General features: G+C 42.4%; 1 protein-coding gene across 9 annotated transcripts in view; it reads left to right on the top strand.

Annotated features, from left to right (window-relative positions):
* The window catches only part of SASH1 (SAM and SH3 domain containing 1), an 835,969-nt gene that overhangs the window by 806,912 nt on the left and 5,548 nt on the right, over positions 1 to 23,509 (top strand). For all 9 annotated transcript variants that reach the window (XM_074948572.1, XM_074948573.1, XM_074948576.1 and 6 more), the window contains 7 exons: positions 1,599 to 1,742; positions 5,669 to 5,804; positions 6,005 to 6,174; positions 7,497 to 7,706; positions 9,854 to 10,004; positions 11,499 to 11,612; positions 20,381 to 21,507. In XM_074948572.1, the coding sequence (XP_074804673.1) occupies positions 1,599 to 1,742; positions 5,669 to 5,804; positions 6,005 to 6,174; positions 7,497 to 7,706; positions 9,854 to 10,004; positions 11,499 to 11,612; positions 20,381 to 21,507 (2,052 nt within the window). The remainder of the gene's footprint in view (positions 1 to 1,598; positions 1,743 to 5,668; positions 5,805 to 6,004; positions 6,175 to 7,496; positions 7,707 to 9,853; positions 10,005 to 11,498; positions 11,613 to 20,380; positions 21,508 to 23,509) is intronic.

Consider the following 23,509-nt stretch of genomic DNA (forward strand, 5'->3'; position numbering starts at 1 on the left):
ACTTTGATCCAAAAGTTGCTGTTGTGAAGTCTGCAACCAAAAAGAACTATATTATAAATATTGATCAGCTCACTGTACCATTTTCCCCCCTCAAGAACAACTTTTACTATTTTAGCCTTGGTCTCTGCCAATTCTTTTATATCAAGTAGTTTAGATCAAATCTAAATAATAAAACAACCTATTGCCAACATGTCTGATAATGAGGAGGGATTAGTTTCCTTGGGACTAGAGAAATCGGTACTCAGTGATTTTCTTCCTTACATGTGGTTTATAAGCACATGATGGATATCTTTTAGCTAGTATCTTTAAACCAGTTTGTGATGTTTTGTTCAGGTTACCTTTTGATCTGGGAAACTATGAAATCTAGATGTTATGCTTTCCCTTTCCACCAACAGTGAGAAAGATATGGTATACGAGACTAATGCATGCAGATCAAGTGGATTTGCTGAAAGTCTCTATCTGCATTAGTTTAATGTCTTTTCAGAACTCACAAGACAAAAGGTTATCTTTAACTTGATGAAAAGAAGCAGTAAAGTTAGCAATTAGGTTATCTTTGCAAAGAGAAAGGAAGGTAGAGTTGGTGACTGCCAGATTTCACAATGATTTTTAGAAGAGGGAGGGAGAGGGTTTTTTATCTAGACTAGCTTTGTTTGGGGGTTTGCATGTATGTTGTCTTTGGTTTTTGTAATGATAATGACCTTTTTTCTAAAAACAAAATTATAATCCTTGTGGAAAATTCAGTTATCTTCCTGAAGGGTTATTGCACCATATTGAAGACTAAATTCAACCATTAAAGTGTGAAATGGGTTTTTGTCCTGCTTGCAGTGCAAATCTCAATGCAGCCTTGGCTATGGAGGTGCTACGAGTGCCTCTCTAACAGAGTTGTATTATAATATGTATTTTGGAAGCCATATGGAGAAATATTGTGCTTTACAGATTGTGTAAACTGTCTGTGTAAGAATCAATCAGTGCAGCCACTTAACACGTGTGGTGGATGCAGCAACTGGTTTAAACTATAGGAAACCTACACAACAGTTTAGAAGAGAGAATGCAGCTTATCCAGTTGAAAATAAAATGGGAATTCAGGCAGGCAGAATGCAGTTATCCAAGCAAGTATTTGGCTAGGATCACAAGGTTAGCAATGCCTACTCTTGTGTAAAAAGGGTAGGGGATCTTTACTGACCAAGCAACAGATCGGACTACGATTTTATGTTGTATCAGAAGGTAGTGTGGCCTAACAGCTCGAATGTTCAGTGGTAACTCAAAGTGGAGGAACACCCTCTACTTAATCCCCAACATAACTTCATGCAGTACCTCTAGGGCCGCAAACCAGTTCTTATAATCAGGTCTGAGAAGCAGCAAGAGTCGATGAGAATGCTACAGTGGTTTATGCACCAAGTTTATTGTCAAGGCCAAAAAAGAGAAGGATTCCATGCTGAAGCTGAGAGCAGTGAACCAAACACCGTGCTACCTTTGTGTCACCCCCTGGATACCTTTTTGCACTGAGCGCTGGAGTGAGATATAACAGGCAGGCAGCGTGGCAAGAATTTGCTCTTGTATTTTATTTTATAGACATAACCCCCTATTTTATTTTGCAGGGCAAAGAAGGAGACTTCATTTATAAAGAAGTGATCAAATCACCCTCTGCCTCCCGTATATCTCTTGGCAAAAAGGTGAAGTCTGTAAAAGAAACCATGAAGAAAAGGATGTCTAAAAAATATAGCAGCTCTCTGTCAGAGCAGGTATGTAATGCTCATAATGGACTATACTTGCTAGGATAAAAACTATAGGGGCTATTGATCCGCATGCTTCAAGGTATCTCCCAAAGGTCCAGTGAGGTCAGGAAGAAATTTTTCTGTGTGACTTAGTGTGATATGGCAAGTCCTGTGTTCTTCTTAAACCCCTCACTTTTATAGAAATGTCTTTTTTATAGAAACCTAATCATGACAATTCAGTCTCAGATCTCCTTCTAGGTGACTGTTCAATAGAGGGAGATGACTGACGTGTTTGTAGTTCCACCTCTATCATTTTATTTATTATTTCTTTGGATTTCTACAGTGATAAAAAGAGCACTGGCTCCTTATACAAGTTCAAAAAACTAAAATTAAAATACAGCTGACACCCTAACTGAATTCCCTATAAAACTCAACATATTCAACTCCCCTCTCGTAAGCAGAGCTAACCTACCGCTCCCTCTGCAGCAGCCTGTGAAAATAGATACACCTTGTATCTATTTCTACCATTGCTTCATCACAGATTTGTACAGTTCATTCTTAAAAGCAACCATCAGCGTATGCAGTTGTAAAGCTGTGCTTTGAATTTACTCTGGCCAAAGTAAATCTCTCTCCGAGAAAATCCCTTTTGGCAGACTTCATGTTCTTTGGTTTGGTGGATTGTCAGAGCGTCTAATGAACTAAAAAAAGATAAATCAGTCTTTCCACCTGTAATGTGTAAGTAATTGCTTACAAAACAGCTGGGAAAGCAACATTTTCTCTAATAAATATTACCCTCTAGTGGCCATTTAATAATCAGCAGCCAATTAGCATATCCTTGCAGTGTTAGAAAGCTGGAGCATGCTATTGGTGGACAGGAACAAATATACCATCATAGTGTTAATTTATCAGCAGTCCTCTGGTGAGACCTCTTGGGACAGCTTGGCTACATACTTCCAGCCGTTATTTTTCTCTCTTGTCATTTGCTGAACAGTACTCAGCTCTGATGTTGAAGATCTGGTTCGAACTATCAACTCCTCAGGGCAGGAACCTTCTCTTTGGTATATGTTTGAGCAGTGCCTAGTACAGTGGGGCTGGGACCTGTAGGTGCAATTACAGTTCAAATTAATAATGATCATTGTGGATTTTTGCCCCCAAATGAAGTGATCCATATTTCTCTTCACTGAAGCAGACTGATCCCAGGCTAATGCAAGTGATATCTATCAAGTCATAATTTTAACTGCCCTGGTAAATGTGGACCTGCAGCACCAGAATAGTGTGACCAACTATAACTCTCATTTAATTCTTGCGGTCTTTGGAGAGGACTTTAGCAGCTAGCCAAAACAATTTTGTAATAATTTTTCTTGAAAACTTATTAGAAAGGAGCATCAAGAATGGGAGATTTGGGGTGGGTTTTTTCCCCCCTCTCTCTCCCTTGTGCTTTATAGGCTAGAGAAGAGCATGTTGCTGTGTCTGTCATCCCAATGAACTAGAGAATGGGTTTACTTTAGAAGGAAATAGCTCTGCCTTGCAGTCTTCCCACCTAGTGCCTTTTGAACTCCCTGAGAATGGGCTACCTGATGTTATTAAAGAGAAGGGATGAGTGTTAGGCCACACGTGCCCCAGAAGAAAGCAGTGGTAAGGTTTAGGGTGGCAGGTGGAACTGTAGAACCAAAGCTGCTGAACAAAGTTACTTCACTGGTCATCCCTGTAATGATTATCGTCCATCACTTCACACACACACGGCTGCCTTGCTCAAGCCCATGCTGCTTGTCCGGAACTTTCGTTTTTGATTGTAAACTCTTTGGGGCAGGGATTGTTGTTTGTTCTGTTCATGTGGCAGCCGAAGTCTTGGCTAACACACCAGGTAACCTCCAGAGCTAAAAGCATAAGCTGTTACAGCTTGAGCTAGAGAGACACGGCTGTTTAGCTGGGACTGTACCAACTCATACCCTTTGCGAATCGCAGAGGGGAAGGGGGCCTTGGAATGCACACTCACCAGTGAGTTACATTAGAACAGTGCCCAGCACTACTGGGCCCAATTTGGATGAGGCCTTGAGGCACTACCATCGTACAAATGTTAATAATAATAATTAATATATTTTTAAAAATAACTAAATCCTATTCCAAATAATGACAAACGGAGTTGTTCTATCAGTACGTTTTTAAAAACGCAGCATGTGGTGTCACCCTCAATCATGTGCAGTGTTGCTCACACTTCCTAAGTATGTATGCAGTATGGAATCCCCTTCCTAAGTATGTATGCAGTATGGAATCCCCTTCCTAAGTATGTATGCAGCCACGTTGGATCTACGCGGCTGATACTTTTTTTAATTGTTCATTTCAAATGGGCAGTTTAGTTAAGAAATAATAAGCTGCAACAAAGGTCACATTTCCTCCTGTATTATGGAACTTTAAAGATAAGATGTTTGGGCCAAACAACCCTCTGGATATTCTACTTAGGAATAGATAAATCTGAAAAACTGTGTGCACATTGGGTTAGTGATCTGCTTCTGCTCTTCTGCTTTCTCTGGTGATTCGCTTGACCTGTGGAGTCATATGCTGGGGAGATATTTCCTGATGATTCTGCAGTATGTAAATAATAGGTTTCATTCAGATGGTTTCATGACCACACGTCTGTGAAAATGCCAACTATTCTGTATATCAGCAGGGTTGGGTTTTGTTTTGTTTTCTAAATGCTGTACCATCTATCTTTGTGGCATCATTTCTCAAACTAAGTGCCTCTGTGCTGCCAGCATGTGTTCAAAAACATGCAAATGCTGCTCTGTCTGCAAATAGCTACCAGAAATGGAAATGATTGCTTGAGCCATTCTTCCGATAGGCTGTCACAATTTCAATATGGATAAGATGCATTTGGATTGTCTATAATGCATGAAGGAGTGAACACAGAAATTGCCTCCTCATATATGTGTCTAAGCATCCTTGCTTTTGTTTATAATTTCTTTGTGCCTGGGTTGCATTTTCCAGTTAATTGTTTTTCTCTTCACGTACACAAACAAAAAATGACAGTAATTTGTGGCAAGAAGTTTAAAATTTCCATTTCTGCATCTGTTTGCGGTGTTGTGTCTGTGTTGGTCCCAGAATATTAGCAAGACAAGGTGGGTGAGGTAATATCTTTTACTGGACCAACTTCTATTGGTGAAAGAGACAAGCTATCAAGCTCCATAGAGCTCTTCTTCAGGACCCGATATTACCTCACCCATCTGGTCATTTCTGTTTTGACTTACATGGACGCTATTTATTTTTGCTTATATTATGCAAATGCCTGATTGGGAAAGTTGACAAGCAGTTAAAAGCCTATAGCAAATGTTCTCACTAAAAATATTTAGTGTCTTAATTTTTTGTCTCTAAACTGGGAGTTTTGTGTGAAGGAAAAACTCTCTGCTGGGTTTTAAACATCTAACAATGCATCAAGCAAAATGTTTAGTTTGGGATTTTAAAAATACTATACAAAATGGTTGCCTAAATTGTAATACATCAGAGAGGGAGAGCAAACGAATGAACCTGGGGAGGAAGGATGGTTTTGTGATTAAGGCACTGGACTGGGATTCAGGAGTTTCCATTCCCAGCTCTGCCACAGACTTTGTGACCTTGGGCAAGTTACTTAACTTCTGTTTCCCCATCTATAAAATGGGGATAATGCCCCCTTTCTTTCACCTGTTTTTGTCTTGTCTGTTTAGATTGTAAGCTGCCTGGGGCAGGGACTGTCTCCTATTATGTGTTTATACAGAGCCTAGCACAGTGGGGCCCCAACTTCTGTTGGGTCCCCTAGACCTTACCATAATGCCGACAATAAATAAATCATAATGACTTCTGTCCTTGCCGGTAACATGTAGTAGAATATGTACTAAGTTTTCTCTTAAGATACATGCAAGCAGTCCCTGCCATCTTCCATGGGAATCTGCCAATCTGAAATGGGTTCAAATCTCTTTCAGGACTCCAGCCCTGATGTAATGCCAGGTTCTCCGCAGTCACCACAGCCAGAGACTGATTCTCTGGATAAGCCCAAACTGAAAGCTGGTGGTTCAGTAGAAAGCCTGAGGAGCTCCTTAAGTGGTCAGAGCTCAATGAGTAAGTTCAATTATAATCGCATCATTTTGTTGTTGTTGCTGCAGGGCACATAGATCTCCACAGCAAATAAAATGAAGTTCTTAACGAGCATTTTCGTGTTTGCATCTCATCTCTGACAGTGGCAGAAATGAATTGATGTTGATGAGCCCTTCTAACAAGCATATTTTTTTTTAAGCTGTTACTCTGGTTCCCCCACACAGGTGGTCAGACAGTGAGCACGACAGATTCCTCAGCCAGCAACCGGGAGAGTGTCAAGTCTGAAGATGGTGATGATGAAGAGCCTCCCTATAGGGGACCTTTTTGTGGACGAGCCAGGGTTCACACTGATTTTACACCCAGCCCTTATGATACTGACTCCCTGAAACTTAAGGTACCAGTTTTCTTCTTGGATCAAATGACATATGCTACTCAGGGAAAACTCCCACTGAAAAGTCAGTAAGAGCTTAGTCTGAGGAAGGCTAACACAGTACTTAGTCCCTTATTTAGCTGAGGTTGTGCTCCCTGCATTCCCATTACCTGTCTCTTTCTGGTATTGCAGTGTGCTCTTAGGAGTTGTTTGGGTGGTAAAATATAGGTGAGTTCTTAGTATTTTCCTAAATCCAAGCAAACCTGCTTTAAAATTCCAAAGGGACAGGCAGAGAAGGGAGTGGAGGGGTATGTGTGAAGGGAGTGGGGGAGTTAACTACTGTGGAACTGAAAATATATGCTGTAAATTTACTTCCACACTGCACGGATTTGAAAAATCAATTTTCAGAGAGTTTTTCTAGCAACAGGCAAGCAGAAGAACTCAGCTGAAACAGGCCAGGGTTGTTAATTCCTGATCAAATAAGTATTCTGAGCCAGATTCTTGGTTGCTGTCAAGGACAAGCCTTGGGGGGAAAGGGCTGCAAAGATAGTATAAAGTTCACTTTTGCACACTTCCAACACTGGGTGCCCTGTGTCTAGGTGGCCACCTACACTGCCAGAGCTAGGCCACCTGCACTAGAACTGAGTCTATTATAATTTGCACTAGCTACAAACAGTGCCACAGAGCTGAAACAGGTTTCAGAGTAGCAGCTGTGTTAGTCTGTATCCGCAAAAAGAAAAGGAGTACTAGTGGCACCTTAGAGACTAACAAATTTATTTGAGCATAAGCTTTTGTGAGCTACAGCTCACTTCATCGGATGCATCTGATGAAGTGAGCTGTAGCTCACGAAAGTTTATGCTCAAATAAATTTGTTAGTCTCTAAGGCGCCACAAGTACTCCTTTTTTAGAGCTGAAACAGCAACTGCTGATAGACACAGAGTAGGAGTAGTATCTTGTGGTACTGTCTCTTTAGAATTAGCCAGGAATAATCACCAGAGGGCCTCCCATTATAAGAGGTCACTCACATGATGCAGTCACACTCAGGGTCTGTGTGCTCAGAGTCTGTAGGAGCCATCTTGTCATGTAACTACACTGAAGCACTACAGCAGTGCAACTGCAGCTTTTTTAATGTAGACCTTAGTCTCTGTTTGCCTCTTTCCCCATCTGTAAAATGGGTGTGATAAGACACACCTCACAAGCGTATGTGATTGAGTCATGTTTGCAAATTCCCCTGAGGTCTTCAGGTTCTGTGTAAGTGGAAAAACAGAGTGAGGATAGTGAGTTTGCCTGAATATTGATAGGAATTATGTGCCTAACTGTCCCATTCTTTCTTGTTGTGCCTTCAGAAAGGTGATATCATCGATATAATCAGCAAACCTCCCATGGGCACTTGGATGGGCCTGTTGAACAACAAAGTGGGCACTTTCAAATTTATCTATGTGGACGTGTTAAATGAGGAGGAAGAGAAGCCAAAGCGGCCCACAAGGAGACGACGGAAAGGAAGACCACCTCAGCCCAAGTCTGTCGAGGATCTCCTCGATCGTATCAATTTAAAGGTTAGTTCTCATTCTCTCTCTTGATACAATTTCCCTGTGGGAAGGGGGGTGCGTGCTGTTGAGTTAAGTAAGTTTTTAGGGGCTACACAGTAAGGTCCTAATCCTGCACCCATTGGAACGTTCACCATTTATGTAATGGAAGCAGAATTGGCTCTTAATTTACAGAGAGGATGTAGCTGATGCATAGAACAAGTAACATCCAGTGTAATGGACTGCTGAAGGGGTCAGTTACATACATGCCAGGATCCTAATTCATTCCACAGATTGGCAGTGAGATCGAGTACAACAACAAAAAACCTAGCATATATCGAAGGACGTTAGGTTACTGTTTCTTTTAATAAGGGAGTTGATTGTCCCTGTTCCAGGAAGCTCAAGGTCAGACATGTTGGAGATAAGCTGCTGTGCCTGTAGTTTATTCTTCCTATTACTCTGTTACTGAAAAGATGTGACATGTTGTGCATCTGCAAAGCATGCTGTTTTAGGAGATTGGCTTCTAAATCCAACAGCAGGTGTGGCACTGAAGGGTTAGGAAGGTGGTTGTGCCAATGGTTAGGACACTATTTATGTACTCTGCAGTCCTATAATTTCTTTATTGTATGGTTGTTTGCATTTGTGGTGCAGTAGTGAAAAATTCCCTCTGTTTTATTTTTTTTTTTCCTTCTTACATTGCCAAAATAGGTTGTTCTGTTAATTCATAGTTAAGGGATCTGCAGAACAGAGGGAATAAAATTCAAACACAGATGCTTATAGCTTCAGTGATGTCTCCTAGTATTGGAATGCTTCGTTTAAAGTGTAACGGTGACAGACCCCGGTCTTTGGCGGGCGAGATCAAACCTGGGGCCTCTGGAGCTGCATGAGCCTCTACTGCATGAACGAAAAGCCAACTGGCTCTTAGCTAAGGCTGTAGAGCAGACTCATTTAACTCTCTGTAAGTGGTCTCGGTGCCACGAGATGGGACAGAACAGCACACCCAGGAGGTGTATGTGTTACAAAAGCACTCTTGGAAAAAAATGAACTTTTAATTCTTTTAAAAGCCTGAATTTAAAGCAGTTTAAAAAAAAAAAAAGCCCATGTGTAAATCCCTTCCAAGGCTTATGTCTATGCAACCGTTTCACTTCAGTGAATGTATGACGCTATGCAACTGCACGCTGAAAGCCAGTGAAAGCACCATGACAGTGATGTATTGCTGTGCAAAATGCAAAAGTGCGGTGTAACCTCTTCTTTCCTTATGCAACAAGTGTGTCCATTATATTTTCCCTTAGCTCAATAAATTAAGCCCAATTTAAAAATTCTGGTCTCAAAATGTTAGCAGTTCAAGAAAAAGAAACAGGGGGATCAAAGTCACCTAAGTCCCATTTTCAAGCATGACTGAGGCACTTCGGGTACTTCTCCACTACAATTAAAACCTTGTGGCTGGTCTGTGCCACCCGACTCGGGCTCAGGGGCTCAGCCGAAGGGTCTGTTTGATTGTGGTGCAGACATTCAGGCCAACCTCTGGGACCCTCCCACCTCGCAGGGTCTTAGAGCCCAGGCTCCTTCCCAAGCCTGACTGTCTGCACCACAATCAAACAGCCCAAGCCCACGTCAGCTGGCACGGACCAGCCACCGTTCTTTAATCGCAGTGTAGACATATCATTAACAGGCTGTGCCTAATTCACTTTTGAAAATGGGACTTAAGCACTTCTGAAAATATTACCCATTGAGAATATTGTTGCAGAAAGAATCGGCCATAATAGGTGCATGCCATGGCATATCAAGGGTATTGTAATTGACACTGTGAATTTACAGCAGTTCAAGAAACCTGGTATAACAAAACAGAACCTGTTAGTACAAACTAAGGCTTCTAAACAATGTATCCCTCTGAAAGAAAGAGGAACTGGTATAGTCTGTGGATGTATATTGTTATGCCCCCTCCTATGCCCTGCATAACAAAGGCCCTGCATTTACAGTAAATATGGGGGGGGGGGTGGTTTTTTTTTTTTGTATTTCAGTTGATCCCTAGTAATAAGTAATAATCCATTAGGAAGATAAAGCTGAAGAAGAAACTGCCTAGATAGGCACGGATTGGTTGAACTTCCCTTTGTTTTCAGATGGTAGATCTCTTGTCTTGTTGTACAGCTCACTAGTTTCCTGTTTCCCCCACACAGGAGCACATGCCTACTTTTCTGTTCAATGGTTATGAAGATCTGGACACTTTCAGACTGCTGGAGGAGGAAGACTTGGATGAGCTGAATATCCGAGACCCGGAGCACAGAGCTGTTCTCCTCACAGCTGTGGAGCTTTTACAGGAATATGATAGTACGTGGGTTTTGGCTTTTTCCCAGTGCCCTGCTGAGGGCTCTTTTGACCACTTCTGGGAGAGGAAACTAGTTGAGGGAGTCTGCTGATATTGTCTTATGTAGTCTAGGCATTTCTGAGGTGCCTATGTTAAATAACTAGGCTTCTAGGGAATTGCAGATTGTTTTACATTTGCATTTCACTCCACCACAGTTATTTATTTTCCTGTAAAATCTGCTGTCCTGTGAGTGTGTGTGTGTGTGTAACTTTTAAGAGGAAAATACACATCAGCTAAGCTTGAATAGTCAGCGTTCTAGTCAGAGAACAATATGGGGCTCATTCATCTGGAAATCAAGTGTTGCTAACACAGCCAGTGGGTCCAATACTGTTGCTAAGAGATTTGTGCTGTCGGTTTACGCTTTCACAAGCAGTGCCATTTCTCCCTTCTCCTCTGACCTCTCCTTGTACTGTTTGCAAGTAGCCTACACTATACATTCTCCACAGAGCTAGCCTTAACTTTTCTGTCATTCCCCAGGAATAAATTCAAATTACAAACTTTGAGCTTTTTTCCCCTCTGATTTGGGGCATTTTTGATCACTTAATATGATTTTTACCTCATTGTTTACAAGATTGATTTAATATGTTCACTCTTTTTTTTTTTTTTTTTGCAGTAAAAGTTTTTATAGTGACCTTCCACTTTGGCTTAAAAATGTAAGGCGTTATTTGGAAGGGGGTTGGAGAGAATGAATTCCTCTTGCATGTGATGGGGGTGGACAAAAAGTGGAGTGGGAAAGAGACAGTTGGAGCCTGTGTGAGCACAGCTCCTGGCTCTGCTCCATAATTACTTTTTTTCATGATCTGAGAATAGGCATCAGACTAGCAGTTTCTGGCTTTTGTTGAAGAACATAACATAACACAACATCAACGGCAGCTGTGCATCAGGCAATTGGTGGTTTGATTTCTCCAGTCCTGAATTTAGTTTCTGTACAAAACAGTTTGACCAAACTCTAAGGGCCAAGTCCTGGAATCCAGCACACAGCTTGATTCCCCTTCCTGGGAGTGCTGAGGATAGTCACAGAGCCAGCCAGGAAGGAAGGAAGGAATTCTTACCACTAGTTTCCCACTCACTCTCTGCCCTGTCATGGGGAAGAATCACTAGTAATTCCATCTGATTCTTCCCCTGGCTTCCCTCTTCAGGATAGGTCAGTAATTTGGTCAAAGGCTTTTGACACTATTCCATTTAAACAAGTCCCTGCTCCACTTTCTGTTGTTCACGTCACTGTTCTCACACTTTAAAATGAGGGTATTGTACCGTATCTTGTCTTCCAATGGCATTATTCCCCATTGTGATTACTTTCCACAGAGCCTTATCCCCTCCTAATGCTCAGATGTCTGGGCTGACGCAGTGGGTACTAGTAAGTGTTTGGGGAGGAGAGGAAGTGGTTAGCCTAAGAACCTGCACCAGATTCCCTGTGTAATGGCGTTTTTTTCATTGTGCACTCTCACCTCCTCCAGGCAACAGTGACCAGTCGGGGTCTCAGGAGAAACTTCTCATAGAAGGCCAGGGACTGAGCAGATGCTCCCCCCGGGATTCTGGCTGCTATGAAAGCAGTGAAAACCTGGAGAATGGTAATGAGAGCAAAGAGAATCACTGACATGCCCAGCCTGTGTGTGCAGACGACTTTTGCATCCTTTCTGCTTCCATGCTCCAGCTAAAAGCGGAGCTGCTTCATACTTGGCTTTCTCACTCCCTCATCCTTGCTCTCTCTCTTTTCCTGAGCCATTGCTTTTTGTTATTGTTGGTGTTGCTGCTTTCTAGCACTGACAGAGGACATAGGATTACAAAAGAAAAGCAGATGATCTGGAGATTGTGTTCTGAGAAAACCAGGCCTCCACCCCCATCTTCCTCCTGCTCCATCTCCTGTTGCAGTCTTGAGACTGGTTCTCATATTCATAGTTATTGCTAAGGGAGTACTGGCAATGGGGAACTCTCTTCACTTCTCTTTGGGGCTTTGGAGGAGTTGTTCGCAGCCTTAACGAAAAAACAACCTTGGAAATGAATGTTCTCTATTTTGGGCAGTGGTTTTGTGTGTTTGCTCGAGATGCATGTTGCATCCTCCTGCCATCAAAGGGGCCTGTTGTTGAGATGTTAAAGCATTTGCATGAACCTCAGCAAGCCAATTGAATCCAAATGTTGGCAAGATGGGAGAGCAAGAACCATCTACTATGTAGACTGCCCGTTGTCCTGGCTTGTGACGCTGGGAGATGGTGTTTGAATGGCAAGGGAGATCTCAGTAGAGCCTACAGTCCCATGTGTAGAAGACGACAAACAGCTGTATGAAAGAGGGTTGTTTACTGAATAAAAAGATGTAAAATTGTTATCAGTTAAATTGCTTTTGATCAATTGAGTTTGGTGATGTCACTCCAGACACCTGAGTTCTGGTTCTGCCTCCATCTGCCAGGATTTATCACCAATGGCCAGTGCAAATGTGAATCCAAGAATGCAGTTGAAAAAGATCCTGTTCCCCCTTTTAGGTAGCTGTGGCTGCAGCTCCTTCTTCCAGCTGTGAGGGTGGGTAGAAGGTCTTCTCCTGAGTCAGTGCCTCCTCTATTAATGTGCCAGTTGAAGATCCTCACTTAGGGAACACAAATCATCATATGCTAGGAACCCAAGTGCATCAACTCCATAATGCACTAAACCCCACAGGCCTCAGAGAGCAAGAGATCAGAATTGTCTCCAGAACTTGAGCCTCCTGCACTACAGTGTTGTTGTCACTTGACCAAAGCAGCTCGACCTCTCTGGTTTAATTCCCTTGCAGAGGTTGGTGCTTTTGATGACTGTATTTCAAATGTGACTGAAATCTGTATACTGTGCTAAAGAGAGAAAAAAATTCTTATTACTTTACATACGTTTATAAAAAAATGTAAAAATTACATAGCCTATATTTGATTTTCTTTCCCTTATATTCACAAGAGGTCTCCTAATGAAGGCTTTAGCATTAAGGTTAAATTGCTGCCTGTACGTTTTCTTTAGTTTAATAAAATCTTTGCAAAGCAATTGTCATTGCCTGCCTGCTTTCAGAATGCTTGCTTTTATGTTTAAACTAATATTTCTATCTAAGCTTTCCAGAACTGAGATCACTAATGCTTTGTATTGCTGTTCAGCTTTGGCTTGCTGCATTTTTATACCATTGCTACATACTAGTGCATTCAGTGCTTGCTTTGAGAAACTGTTTCAGGTGTAAGATTTGTACTGGATTCATTCTCCTTGTGGTGAAAGGATTCTGTCAAAGCTGGATGGTCTGAAGAGCGTCCCACCTTCTTTGCAAAGTCCACCGACCATCATTGTTTATATGCTTCTTGTTTCCAAAATACATTCTTCAGTTGGCTCTTTTCTATTAAAGTGAGGATAACCAGCAGCCTAGTACAAGCACATAATGAACAACCAGACAATCATCTGCTTTTCTCACAGCGAGGGGAAATGCATTCTGAGAAGGAAGCAAGTTCTCAGATGAGGGATGGTTATTTTTTCTAATGACAAGTACAGAGGCCTGTTATGCGTAGATATCAATTCTCCTGGCGTCAATTCCAAACTTTCAGAGAATCTATTACAACTTGAACGCAGTTTGCTACATACTATATCTGTAGATGCTGAATTGTTTGTCTATTTTAGGTACTTGTATGGCAGGCCTCCATGAGACAAGCATCTGAGCACCTCACACATTTTAATGTATTTATCTTTATAGCACCTCTGTGAAGTAGAGAAGTACTGTTTTCCCCCATCTGTAAAATGGGGATGTGAGCCACAGCGATATTAAATGGCTTGCCTTTGGTCACACAGGAAGAATGTGGTGGAGCAGGGACTTAAACCCAGATCTCCTAAATCCCAGGCTAGCACCCTAACCACTGGATCATCCTTCCTCTCTCGGTAAACACAAGAAGAAGTGACAAGGCAGGTAGCCATGTCACTTTGTTTAATTCTGTATTTATACCAGTTGACACTGTCAATGACGAGAGAAGAAGCCATAACTGTTTGTCGTGCCAACCATCACATCTTTGTTGTGTCAGTAAAACTGTAAAAACCCAACGAAATGTAACCACAGAAAACAAAGCCAAAGTTAAGTTAATGACATCTGGAGTTAGGGCACACAGGCCATCCTTAACTCACCCTGTTCTGTGTCGTTTTGAGTACTTGGCTCTGCAGGGTGATTTTCCTCAAAGTAAAGATTGGAGAAGGGTTGAAAATCTGCTGCTGTAGCCCCCCTTTCCCCCCCCCCATTTTTTCCCCAGATACCATTTCACATCTGCCCTGTGACATTCTTCCTGGTACATACAGCTTTCTGAGCACTTCTTTTTGAGGAAGAAGATATAGAGTCAGACTCATTTATGTTCTAATTCCAGGAAGTAGCACAGGGAGCCTGGGCATTGCTGTCCCAAACAGGAAATACTGAACCACAATCTAGAAGGGGAATTGGCCTGTGTAAAGTAGTCGTATAGCCTGAGTTTACAGTCTCAGATTAGTCTCCTAAAATGGAAACATACATAAAGCTTCCAGACTCTACCATACAGTTGGAGAAAGGGCAACATCTAAAGACTACCTGTATCACTCACTGCAGTTTTCCCAGATACTGAAATCTTTCTGAACACGTTTAGCCCAACAGTGCAGAGATGATGCTGCCAATCGATAGCACTGAACAGGATGCTGAAAGGTATCAGGCTGCTTAATAACAACAAGGCTCATAAGAATGAATTAATACTAACAATATTGACCCTAAAAATGGTCAATTTAGAAATCCCTGGCTACACATTCACTTTGAGCTTTAAAAATCCGACAATACTGGCAAATGTTGGGATAGATTCTGAAAAGCTGGTGTAAATTAGGAGGAATATAATAGCTCTATTGGAGTTCCTCCTGATTTACCCCATTGTAACAGATCACAATCTAGCCCATTGTCTTCCATCCAAGTAATGACTCTGATACTACCTTTCTCAGAGAAGTGCACCATTTGGGGATATCTCTTAAAACAATTTTGAAGCTGAGTGCCGTTTTATTAATTAATTCATCGAATAGTTTTGGTTGGGTTATTTTCTTCATGGACAAAACTCCTTCTAGAACTGGTTTTATTCCTGGTAGCAACTGAGTCCGTCTCCTGCAAATTGTTCTGCAGGAGTGCTAGAGTCTGCCCGTGCAGAACAGCTACCAGAATCGAGGCTACCGCTGACTAAAGAACCTGCTGCTACGTACATTTGAAACTCTTGTTCTTTTTCTTCTGTTTTCCTTTCCATTCTGCCTCTTGCTTTTCCTCCTCCATTCTCAACTGCCTTGTTTTGCACAGTCATGCTCCCCAGTGTATTCTTCCTAACTGCTAACAAAGTGAAGGTAATAAATACCCTCTAACACATCTGCACCTGCAAGGACTAACTTTGTGCAATAATCATGTACCATTTTTCTTTGAACAAGGGTGCAGGGACTTGGTTGTGCTCTAGTAGTAAAAACAATTCACTGGCTAGACAATACTTCAGAACCAGAAGAAGTTGCATGGGTTTTGGTGTGTAAACTTCACAGCAAGCCTAGACAGTCAATGAATTACAGTTGGAGCTGTAAATGTACAGGCAGATAAAAAACTAAACAGAAAAACACATTCCTTTCCCCACCCCTGGCTGAAAGGCTACATTCTAACATGCTGCCATGGAGGCACGGGCACTGAAAGAGTACAACATTTTCGGTCACACAATCTCTCATGCATATTTTAAGATACTTTCAGAAACCGATGGCATACCCCTTGTGAGGTAATATTTAAATAAGTCCTGTTTTGAAGGGATGTTTCCTGCCTTTCTCCTGAAATGTTGCAACTTCCTGAAGTGATGCCACGTTTTGTAAGTTGCCTGAGAGAGAAGCAGGCAAGAGAATGTAAGAAACAAATTTCCCTCTTAGATTAAATGAGTTCTTTCTTTGCACGTGTGGAGTTTTGGAGACATGGTGTCCTGCCATGAAGCAGGCACATGAAATGTATTAGGATTCAGATCCAAAGCAATCACTGCATTATTCAGAAGCCAAGTCTTAGTATCTTCCAGAATGCTCAGAATGCAAGTTGTATTGAAAGGAATCGTCCATCCCCTAAAAGTAGTGCACTTTAAATCTGAATGAAACGAAATTCTAAAATCTCTGAATGTAGCCTGCCTTTAGGTAGTAATTAGACTCTAGGTGCCATTTAGCTGAAATTTTTTTCTCTAGACTGAGAAACAGCTTTCAAACGTCAGTGCAGGTGCAAAAACTGATAGTAGAAAATTCAGTTCTGTCTTTAAAAATATTAAAGTGTCCTGGTCTCTGAGAAAGGAACTATCCAGAATGTGCTGTCACTCTGGGTTGTTACCTGCTTTGAGGGGACTTCACCATTCTGATCAAAAGCCTAAGCATCATTTGAGAATGACCTTGCATCTCTCATCTATGAAAACTAAATCAAGATCAGTCCCTGCACTTTTCAGTCAAGAACATTTGATTGATTTTTGTCCTTGTTAGTTGTGCAGTGTAGCTCTGACAAAAATATGCAAAAACTTTGCATAAAACCTCTGGCTTATATTATTTCAATTGAGTTTGGCCTAATCAAGATGCAACGACCAGTCTAGTTGCCTTTCCTTATGCCCCTTGACAAAGCTACCTCCAGGCCTAAAAAGACTCCTTGCAAATAACTGAAAGCTAGGTAAAGTTGAAAGTGGGTGTTCAGTGTGAACAGTCACTCTAAAAAGGCATTAAGGGCATAAAGGCAGTGACTCCAAATCAAATTTGCTTTTTGCACAAATATAACAAGTTAATCTGTCATCCCTGATAACTCTGAAAGTCAGGCTTGGTTCTTTGCTAATCACACACCATTAGTGCAACTCCACTGTGCAAGGGCTCAATCCTGCGAGGTGCTGAGCACTCTGGCCCCAGTCTGTGAGGCACTTATGCAAAATCTTAATGTTAATTCCTGTGAATCTACTCATGTGCTTCAAATTAAGCAGAGTGTTTAAGTACTTTGCTAGATCCAATCTAGATTAATTTGAAGCACATGAATAGCCCCAGGGAAATTAGCATTAGGGATTTGCATAAGTGTTTTGCAGACTGGGGGCCGCGTGCTCAGCACCTTGCAGGATTGAGCCCTCAGTGTATCCTGTGCTAATGCAGGCACCCAGTGAAGGCTAACGAATGGTATTGCACAAATGTAACTGGAGGGTACAGTTTGGTCTGTGGAATTTATATTCCTGATCATGAAGTATGAGAGAGAGAGAGAGAGAACCCAGCCTGACAGTCAGATCCAAGACTGAGCCTGCAGGACTGGCAGTTTGAAAACTCCAACTTTTAACTGTAAGCTGACCAGTTTTCATACGGAAGCCACTGAGGAACAATAAACCAGGAAGCCCACAGTGTCATTCTCACAGAATTATTTTTCAGAGTAGAAACACTTTAAACCAGCAAGCAATCCTTGGGACATGATGAGGTAGCTATTCCTGAGACTGGACAGCTGACCAAAGACAGCAAGGATGGGAAAAACTAGTCTCTACTATCCTTATTTGATATTTGGGTTAGTCAATTAAATAGTTTGGTGGGCTTTTTTTTAATAGTGACCTCATTCCAGGCTGAGCTGGTGTATTACCACACAAGTGGGTGTGATGTTGAAGGAGGGCCCTTATTTGATTTTTTTCTCTTCACACTGGGTTGCAACAAGTCCATAGAGACTGTTAGATGCTAAAGAGTCTCACACACACACACACCCCAGCTCAGGGTCTCTTATTAACAGAAAAGCTAATGCAGACCATGAACAAAACTTTCACCTCATTCTTTGTCCACCTGTCCCTGACCTGAGTCCAGTGCTCACTTCCACTCTGGCTCCTCCCCAGGGGTTTTCTCTCAGTTCCAGTCTCTGCCCCTGCTGTTAGGCTTTTTGCCCCTACCAGAGTAAGATCCTTCTCTGGAGTCAGGGGTCCAGAGACGTCTGTCCATTGCAACTCTTCTCCGGGGACAGCAGGTGATCCTGGCCAGGCTGGGCTTCTGGGCAGTGTCTGGCTGAGACTAGGGGATGCCTGCTGACTGCAGCTCTCTGTCTAGGCGGCTCCCCTCTCTTGGAGTACCTCTGATGGGGCTCCCATTCTGGTGGGTTCCCCAAAGAGCTCACCCTCTAGGCTCCCTGCTCAGGTGTCTCCTGGGAGCTTGTCACCACGGAGTTCCCTGTCTCCTTTTGCAGCTCCCCTCTAACTGAGTTTGGGTAACCTTTATTAGATCCAGGTGCTTGTTCACTAATCAGCCACTTGTGGGAGTCAGTTGCCCCCCATGGGGGGCCTTCCTAAGGCAGTTATAAGCAGACAGCCCTAACTCCCCATAAAAGGCAGCTGCCCCATAACAAATAGTGAATGGGCAGAGTAAAAAAGACTCTCAAGTTGCTGATTTGCCAAGCTCCATCTGGAGAAAAAAAGAAACACACATTATGTATTTTGTACTAGTCTGGCACATAAATTAAAAAAAACCCATGAGAGTTGAAGATATAGGGCCAGATGCTTGGCTGGTGTAAATTTGCAGAGCTCCACTAAGTCAATGTTGCTATGCCAGTTTACACCAGTTGGGTGTCTGGCTCATCGTGGCTTTGATATTTTTTCTTTTGTAGTGTGCTTTTTCCCGTTTGCTCACACTATGGCTGATCATGACACCCTGTCTTGGACAAAACGCCCACTGTCGCCATTGGCAATTCTGCTGTAAGGACTGTAGGATTTAGTTCAAAGTTTTTACATTTAACAGGAAAAGTGACTGTTATGCATGCTTTGGTCATTTCCAATTGGACTAGGGTAACTCTAGATAAAGATACACCTTAAATCCATTTGGAAGGTGCAGAATGCAGCAGCCTCCTAACCAAGCAGTATTTCCCATTATTACTGTGTGTCTTGATTTGCCCTGGATTTCAAGATGTTGATTCTAAAAAGCCTTAAATAGCTATGGGTCTTGACTACCTTAGAGACTGACTCCCCCTTTGTATGATGTTTACAATAGAGGCAACCACGTGAGACACTTGAGACGCCTTGTTTAAACAGGAGACTTAGCGTTCACAGTGACAGGGTCTTCAACCTTTTGAAAGACCACCCAACCTCATCTATCAAGCCCAGATATGGGGGACCTTCTGCAAACTGAATTTGTGGGAAGGTTTTGGGTTCTGGAGTGGAGCTGAATGTGGAGCATTTTGCTTTCATAATGGCAGGTTTTTAATGGCCTTCTGGATCCAGCCCCTGGAAAGTCTGTACAGCACCCAAAAGATTGAATGTATGTTTATAGGGAGCTAGAAGTACAGAGTCTGTTCTGTAAGTGGACTTTTCTGTTTTTCTAAGTAGTAAAAATCACCAGTTCAGGCTATCTAAAATGATCCAAACAATCATTCAGTAACTGCCATACATTTATTTTACTGTGCTCCTAGCCTTCTTTTTAAAAAACAACTTTTAGAAAAAATGAGGCTGCATCTCTTAGTAAGATCTTCAGCGCTTCTTGTCATCTCCATCAACCACTCCAGGAGCCATGCCTGTTATGGAAAATGCAAAACATGCTCTTATAAAATGATTTTTGTCTCAAACAGTGAACATAAAATACTAGTATACCACCTGGTCTTTCCACTCAAGTAGGACATTCCAATTTAAGACTAATGCTAAGGTTAGTCCATTTGAAACACTTCTCCCTTTCATAATATAAAACACATTTCTCCAATAAAATTCTTCAACTGCTAAACACAGCCCTGGAAAGAGGCTAGTGCAATAGCAGTCCCAAAACAATTCAAGCTGCCTGATGGTTTCCCTTTGTAAACAGCTCACTGTGCATTTAAACCATGAAATAACTGGGTGGCAGGTCTGTCATAATTCTAGGTAATAAACATTATCTCAAAAGAAATACAACGTTAAGGGATAAAAATCCATTCTTCAAGAGTGAGTTCTCAAGCATAATTAGAAACCAAATAATTATTGACCTAATGTAGCTACAAACACTGTCTGATTTTATAAGTTATTTCTCTGTAGGGGTCAAATCTGTTACCATAATGTATAGGCTATAGCTACACCAAGAAAAGTTGTATTAAGCCAGCTGGACCATGACATCTTTGCAAATTTAGGTAAAGACTAGAATTTATCTTAAATTTATTTTGCTACTTTGGGATATTAAGCAGCTCTCATTAATCAAACTAGAAGCTCTCAAACGAGTCTGGGTGGAACTGTATTGAAGTGCAGCATAGGCAGAGACATCAGAAAAAAGGGACAAGACCTAGACATGTCCTCCTTTACCAATGAAGAATCCTTGTGTTTCAAAGGCATTTAGTGGTGATGCAAGTTCCTGGTGGTGCTTCTTTTGTACATTTCTCCTACAATGATTTGTAATGTTTTTTTTTTCTTAGGCAAGACTCGGAGGACCTGTCTGCTGCCCACAAAGTCAGCCAGCGAGCACTGCTTTAACAGAAACCAGCTGCCAAGTTATCCAACTCTGCCTTTGACTAAATCGGCAGAAGCTCTCCAGCAAGGAAAGAAGGAAATCCGGTTGAGCTGCATGCATCATGCTCCCAAGAGCTGCATCAAGCCTTCAAGCATCACAGGTTTGAAGAAGAACCGCAGAAGTTTACCAGCAGCTGTCTGCCGGAGCTGCGAGACTCTGGATGGCACCCAGAATATGGCCAAGTGGCCAAGATCTCATTCACTGGATGACCTCCAAGGAGAATCCAGCACTGACCTACCGAACATTAGCAAGAAAGTAGATTCTTTCCCTCAGGATGCACTGGATGTATCAAAAAAGACAACTGGCTCTGTCCTGAAGCCTAAGGCTCCTGGGGCTGGCATGAGGGCAGAAGACAATCTGCCTAAGCAAAGTAAAGGAACTGCTGATTCTCAGAAGGGAAAAGCTAGGAAATTGGACTGCTCAGTAACAGAGACTTCATGTGGGACTCCTACTCAGTACCTGCTTAAATGCTGGGAGGCTCAGCCTACTTTAGTTACCCACAACATAACAAGGACACCTCTGGAAAATCATCATAAAAGCAGTCATGACCTTGAAAGGGCTGATAACTCTCCAGTACTCAAGGAAGGTCTGAAAGCTGAGCAAAAGGGCATGAGCGAGGCAAGAATTCAGTCAAAAAATCCTTCACAGCCACCACCGGTCCCTGCCAAAAAAAGCCGAGAACGCCTTTCTAATGGACTATATCATCCCCCTCTGACCCTAAGTGGAGCCCTTTCAAGTCCAGATGCACCATGTTTGCCAGTAAAAAGGGCCAGTCCATCCAGCCCCATTGATTGCCGGGAAGTACCTGCCTGTAGGCCCTCTTCTGAGCAGCCCAGTACCCCACCAACCACACTGCCCCCTTGGCTAGCTGAGCTTTCTGAGACTGCTAGCATTCAGCAACATGTGGTAAAGCTAGGCCCTGCTTTAGCCAGGAAAGTCTCTTGTACTAGAGGACTGAATCTGGAAATGTTGATAGAAAACAAGTTGCAGACTGAAGAGATTGATCTCACAGAGGAACCATATTCAGACAAGGTGAGAAGAGGCTATTGTCTCAACATTTTAACTCTGGTCTTTATAACCGCTCGCTTTTCATTGCATCTGGTGCATTATTTGTCAGCAAGTGAGCTAGTTCGTCCTCTATAAACCATTGGAAAAGCTGGAAATATCTTTCAGGCACCCTGTTGTTAGTCTCTCAGTCTGTTCTGTTGATATCAGGCCTCACACCCAAAGGCAGTCTTTCAATACCAGTAAAGTAAATAGCTGTTTGGGGCCTTGCTCCTTTGAACTCTACATTTCCTGCAAGCTCTGCTGCTCCAGCATGGGCTTGTCTCCTCCAACTCTAGGGTTTGAGAGAGGATAGAACCACATACCTCCCTACTCTTCAGCAAGAGGGCTGAACGAGGAGGCAACTCCTGGAAGGTGTAATCTGAGCATGAGTTTGGGATCCAGGCTGACCCTGATTACTCCATACCCATCCCTTTGAAAGACAGCACAGTTCTGCCCATTAATTCAGTCTGTCCTTTCTAACACCAGTGATGCTTCTCAGAACTAAGGTTGGTTCAGAGACCCCCGCTGGAATTTCTAGAAGGGCTCAGCACCCAATGTGCTGAGCTATTGAAAATGGAGCCATAAAAGTCACAGTGGGAGCTGCTGGGTGCTGAGCACTTTGGGAAAATCTGACTTGTAAATAGGTGCCTAAATGGGAACTGAGCTCCTTTGAAAATCAGGACCACATTTCACTTTGAGGAGTGGGTGGAGCCAGCTTAATCACCGAGTTTTGCAGACTTACCATTAATTGCATAACCAGCAACAGGCATTAGACATTAGTCAGCTTGCTTTGATGTCCACTTTTTTCTGTCCAAAAACCTTGCAAGTACCCTCGAAAGGAACAAAAGAGTTTGGGAGAAATACATGGATACACACACTTCAAATGAGTGCTGATTTTGAGGGGGGGAAAGTGGAAGGGGAAACTGATCAGTTGAGGTTCATTGTCCATGCTGGATGAAGTGCAAAAAGGATAAAAAGAGAATAAATGGTGAAAGTCAATCCGATTAAATGCTTTGCATGTTAATGATGTAAGGCAATTGATGTGCCACTCTAAGTGCGTCGAACTGCAGCAGTTGCAGGGAGAAGACCCCAATCTTGCAATGGTGCTTTGATGCTCTATTGATATGTGACAGCACTTTGTCATTGTAGTGCAGCAGCTGCATGAATTGATGCAATGAAAGGGTATGATGAAAAGACAGTTTCATCTCCCATTCCTTCCACATGTTCCTGGCTGCTGGGAGGGAAGATGTGCATCTCACTCCACTCTTGCCTAGCGCGGGGCTGAAAATGGAGCAGTTTGTCCTACACAGGCCATGTTTGCACTCTGCCTTACTGTGTGTCAGGAAGGGAAGAGAGTTTGATGAGACATGTGAGTCCTACCAGAGATACGGATAACATCTCGAGGACTAAACTCATTGGGGTTGGGACTATCTTTTTGTTATGTTTGTATCACACCTAATACAATGGGGTCCTGGTCCGGGATTGCAGCTCCAAGGTGATACCTTAATACAAATAATGCTAATATTGAACAGCCACATCTAGCTTAGTGTAAACTAAATTCCACACACAGGACCATATCCTCAGGTATGCCTGACCTTGTACCCAATGCACTCCGGGGGAGGGACATAGATGCCTTCTCTCCATCTCTCCTCCCACCCGCTATTCTCAGAGCTGCCCTAATTTGCACTGGATATTAAAGGTAATTTACAAAAATATTATTGCTACCCTGTTGTTTAAATGATTCAGTGTTAAATCTGAAAGCCCATATGAGGTTACTACTTCTCTGGCGTAGTGGCTAGGCATGATGTGGGATCTCTTATTGACTGGAATATCAGTTCGCACACTGGAGGGAAGTGCATATGAATCTGTTTATGTGAAGAATAGAAATCCAATTGTAAAGAGGTCAAAAAACCACGAAGGGTTTTGTGAGGGTATAAAATACATTCTGCATAAGGGCAAAAGCCAACTTCTAATGGGGGTTAGGAAG

Source organism: Natator depressus, chromosome 3 (genome assembly GCF_965152275.1).
Source record: "Natator depressus isolate rNatDep1 chromosome 3, rNatDep2.hap1, whole genome shotgun sequence".
Taxonomy (NCBI): domain Eukaryota; kingdom Metazoa; phylum Chordata; order Testudines; family Cheloniidae; genus Natator; species Natator depressus.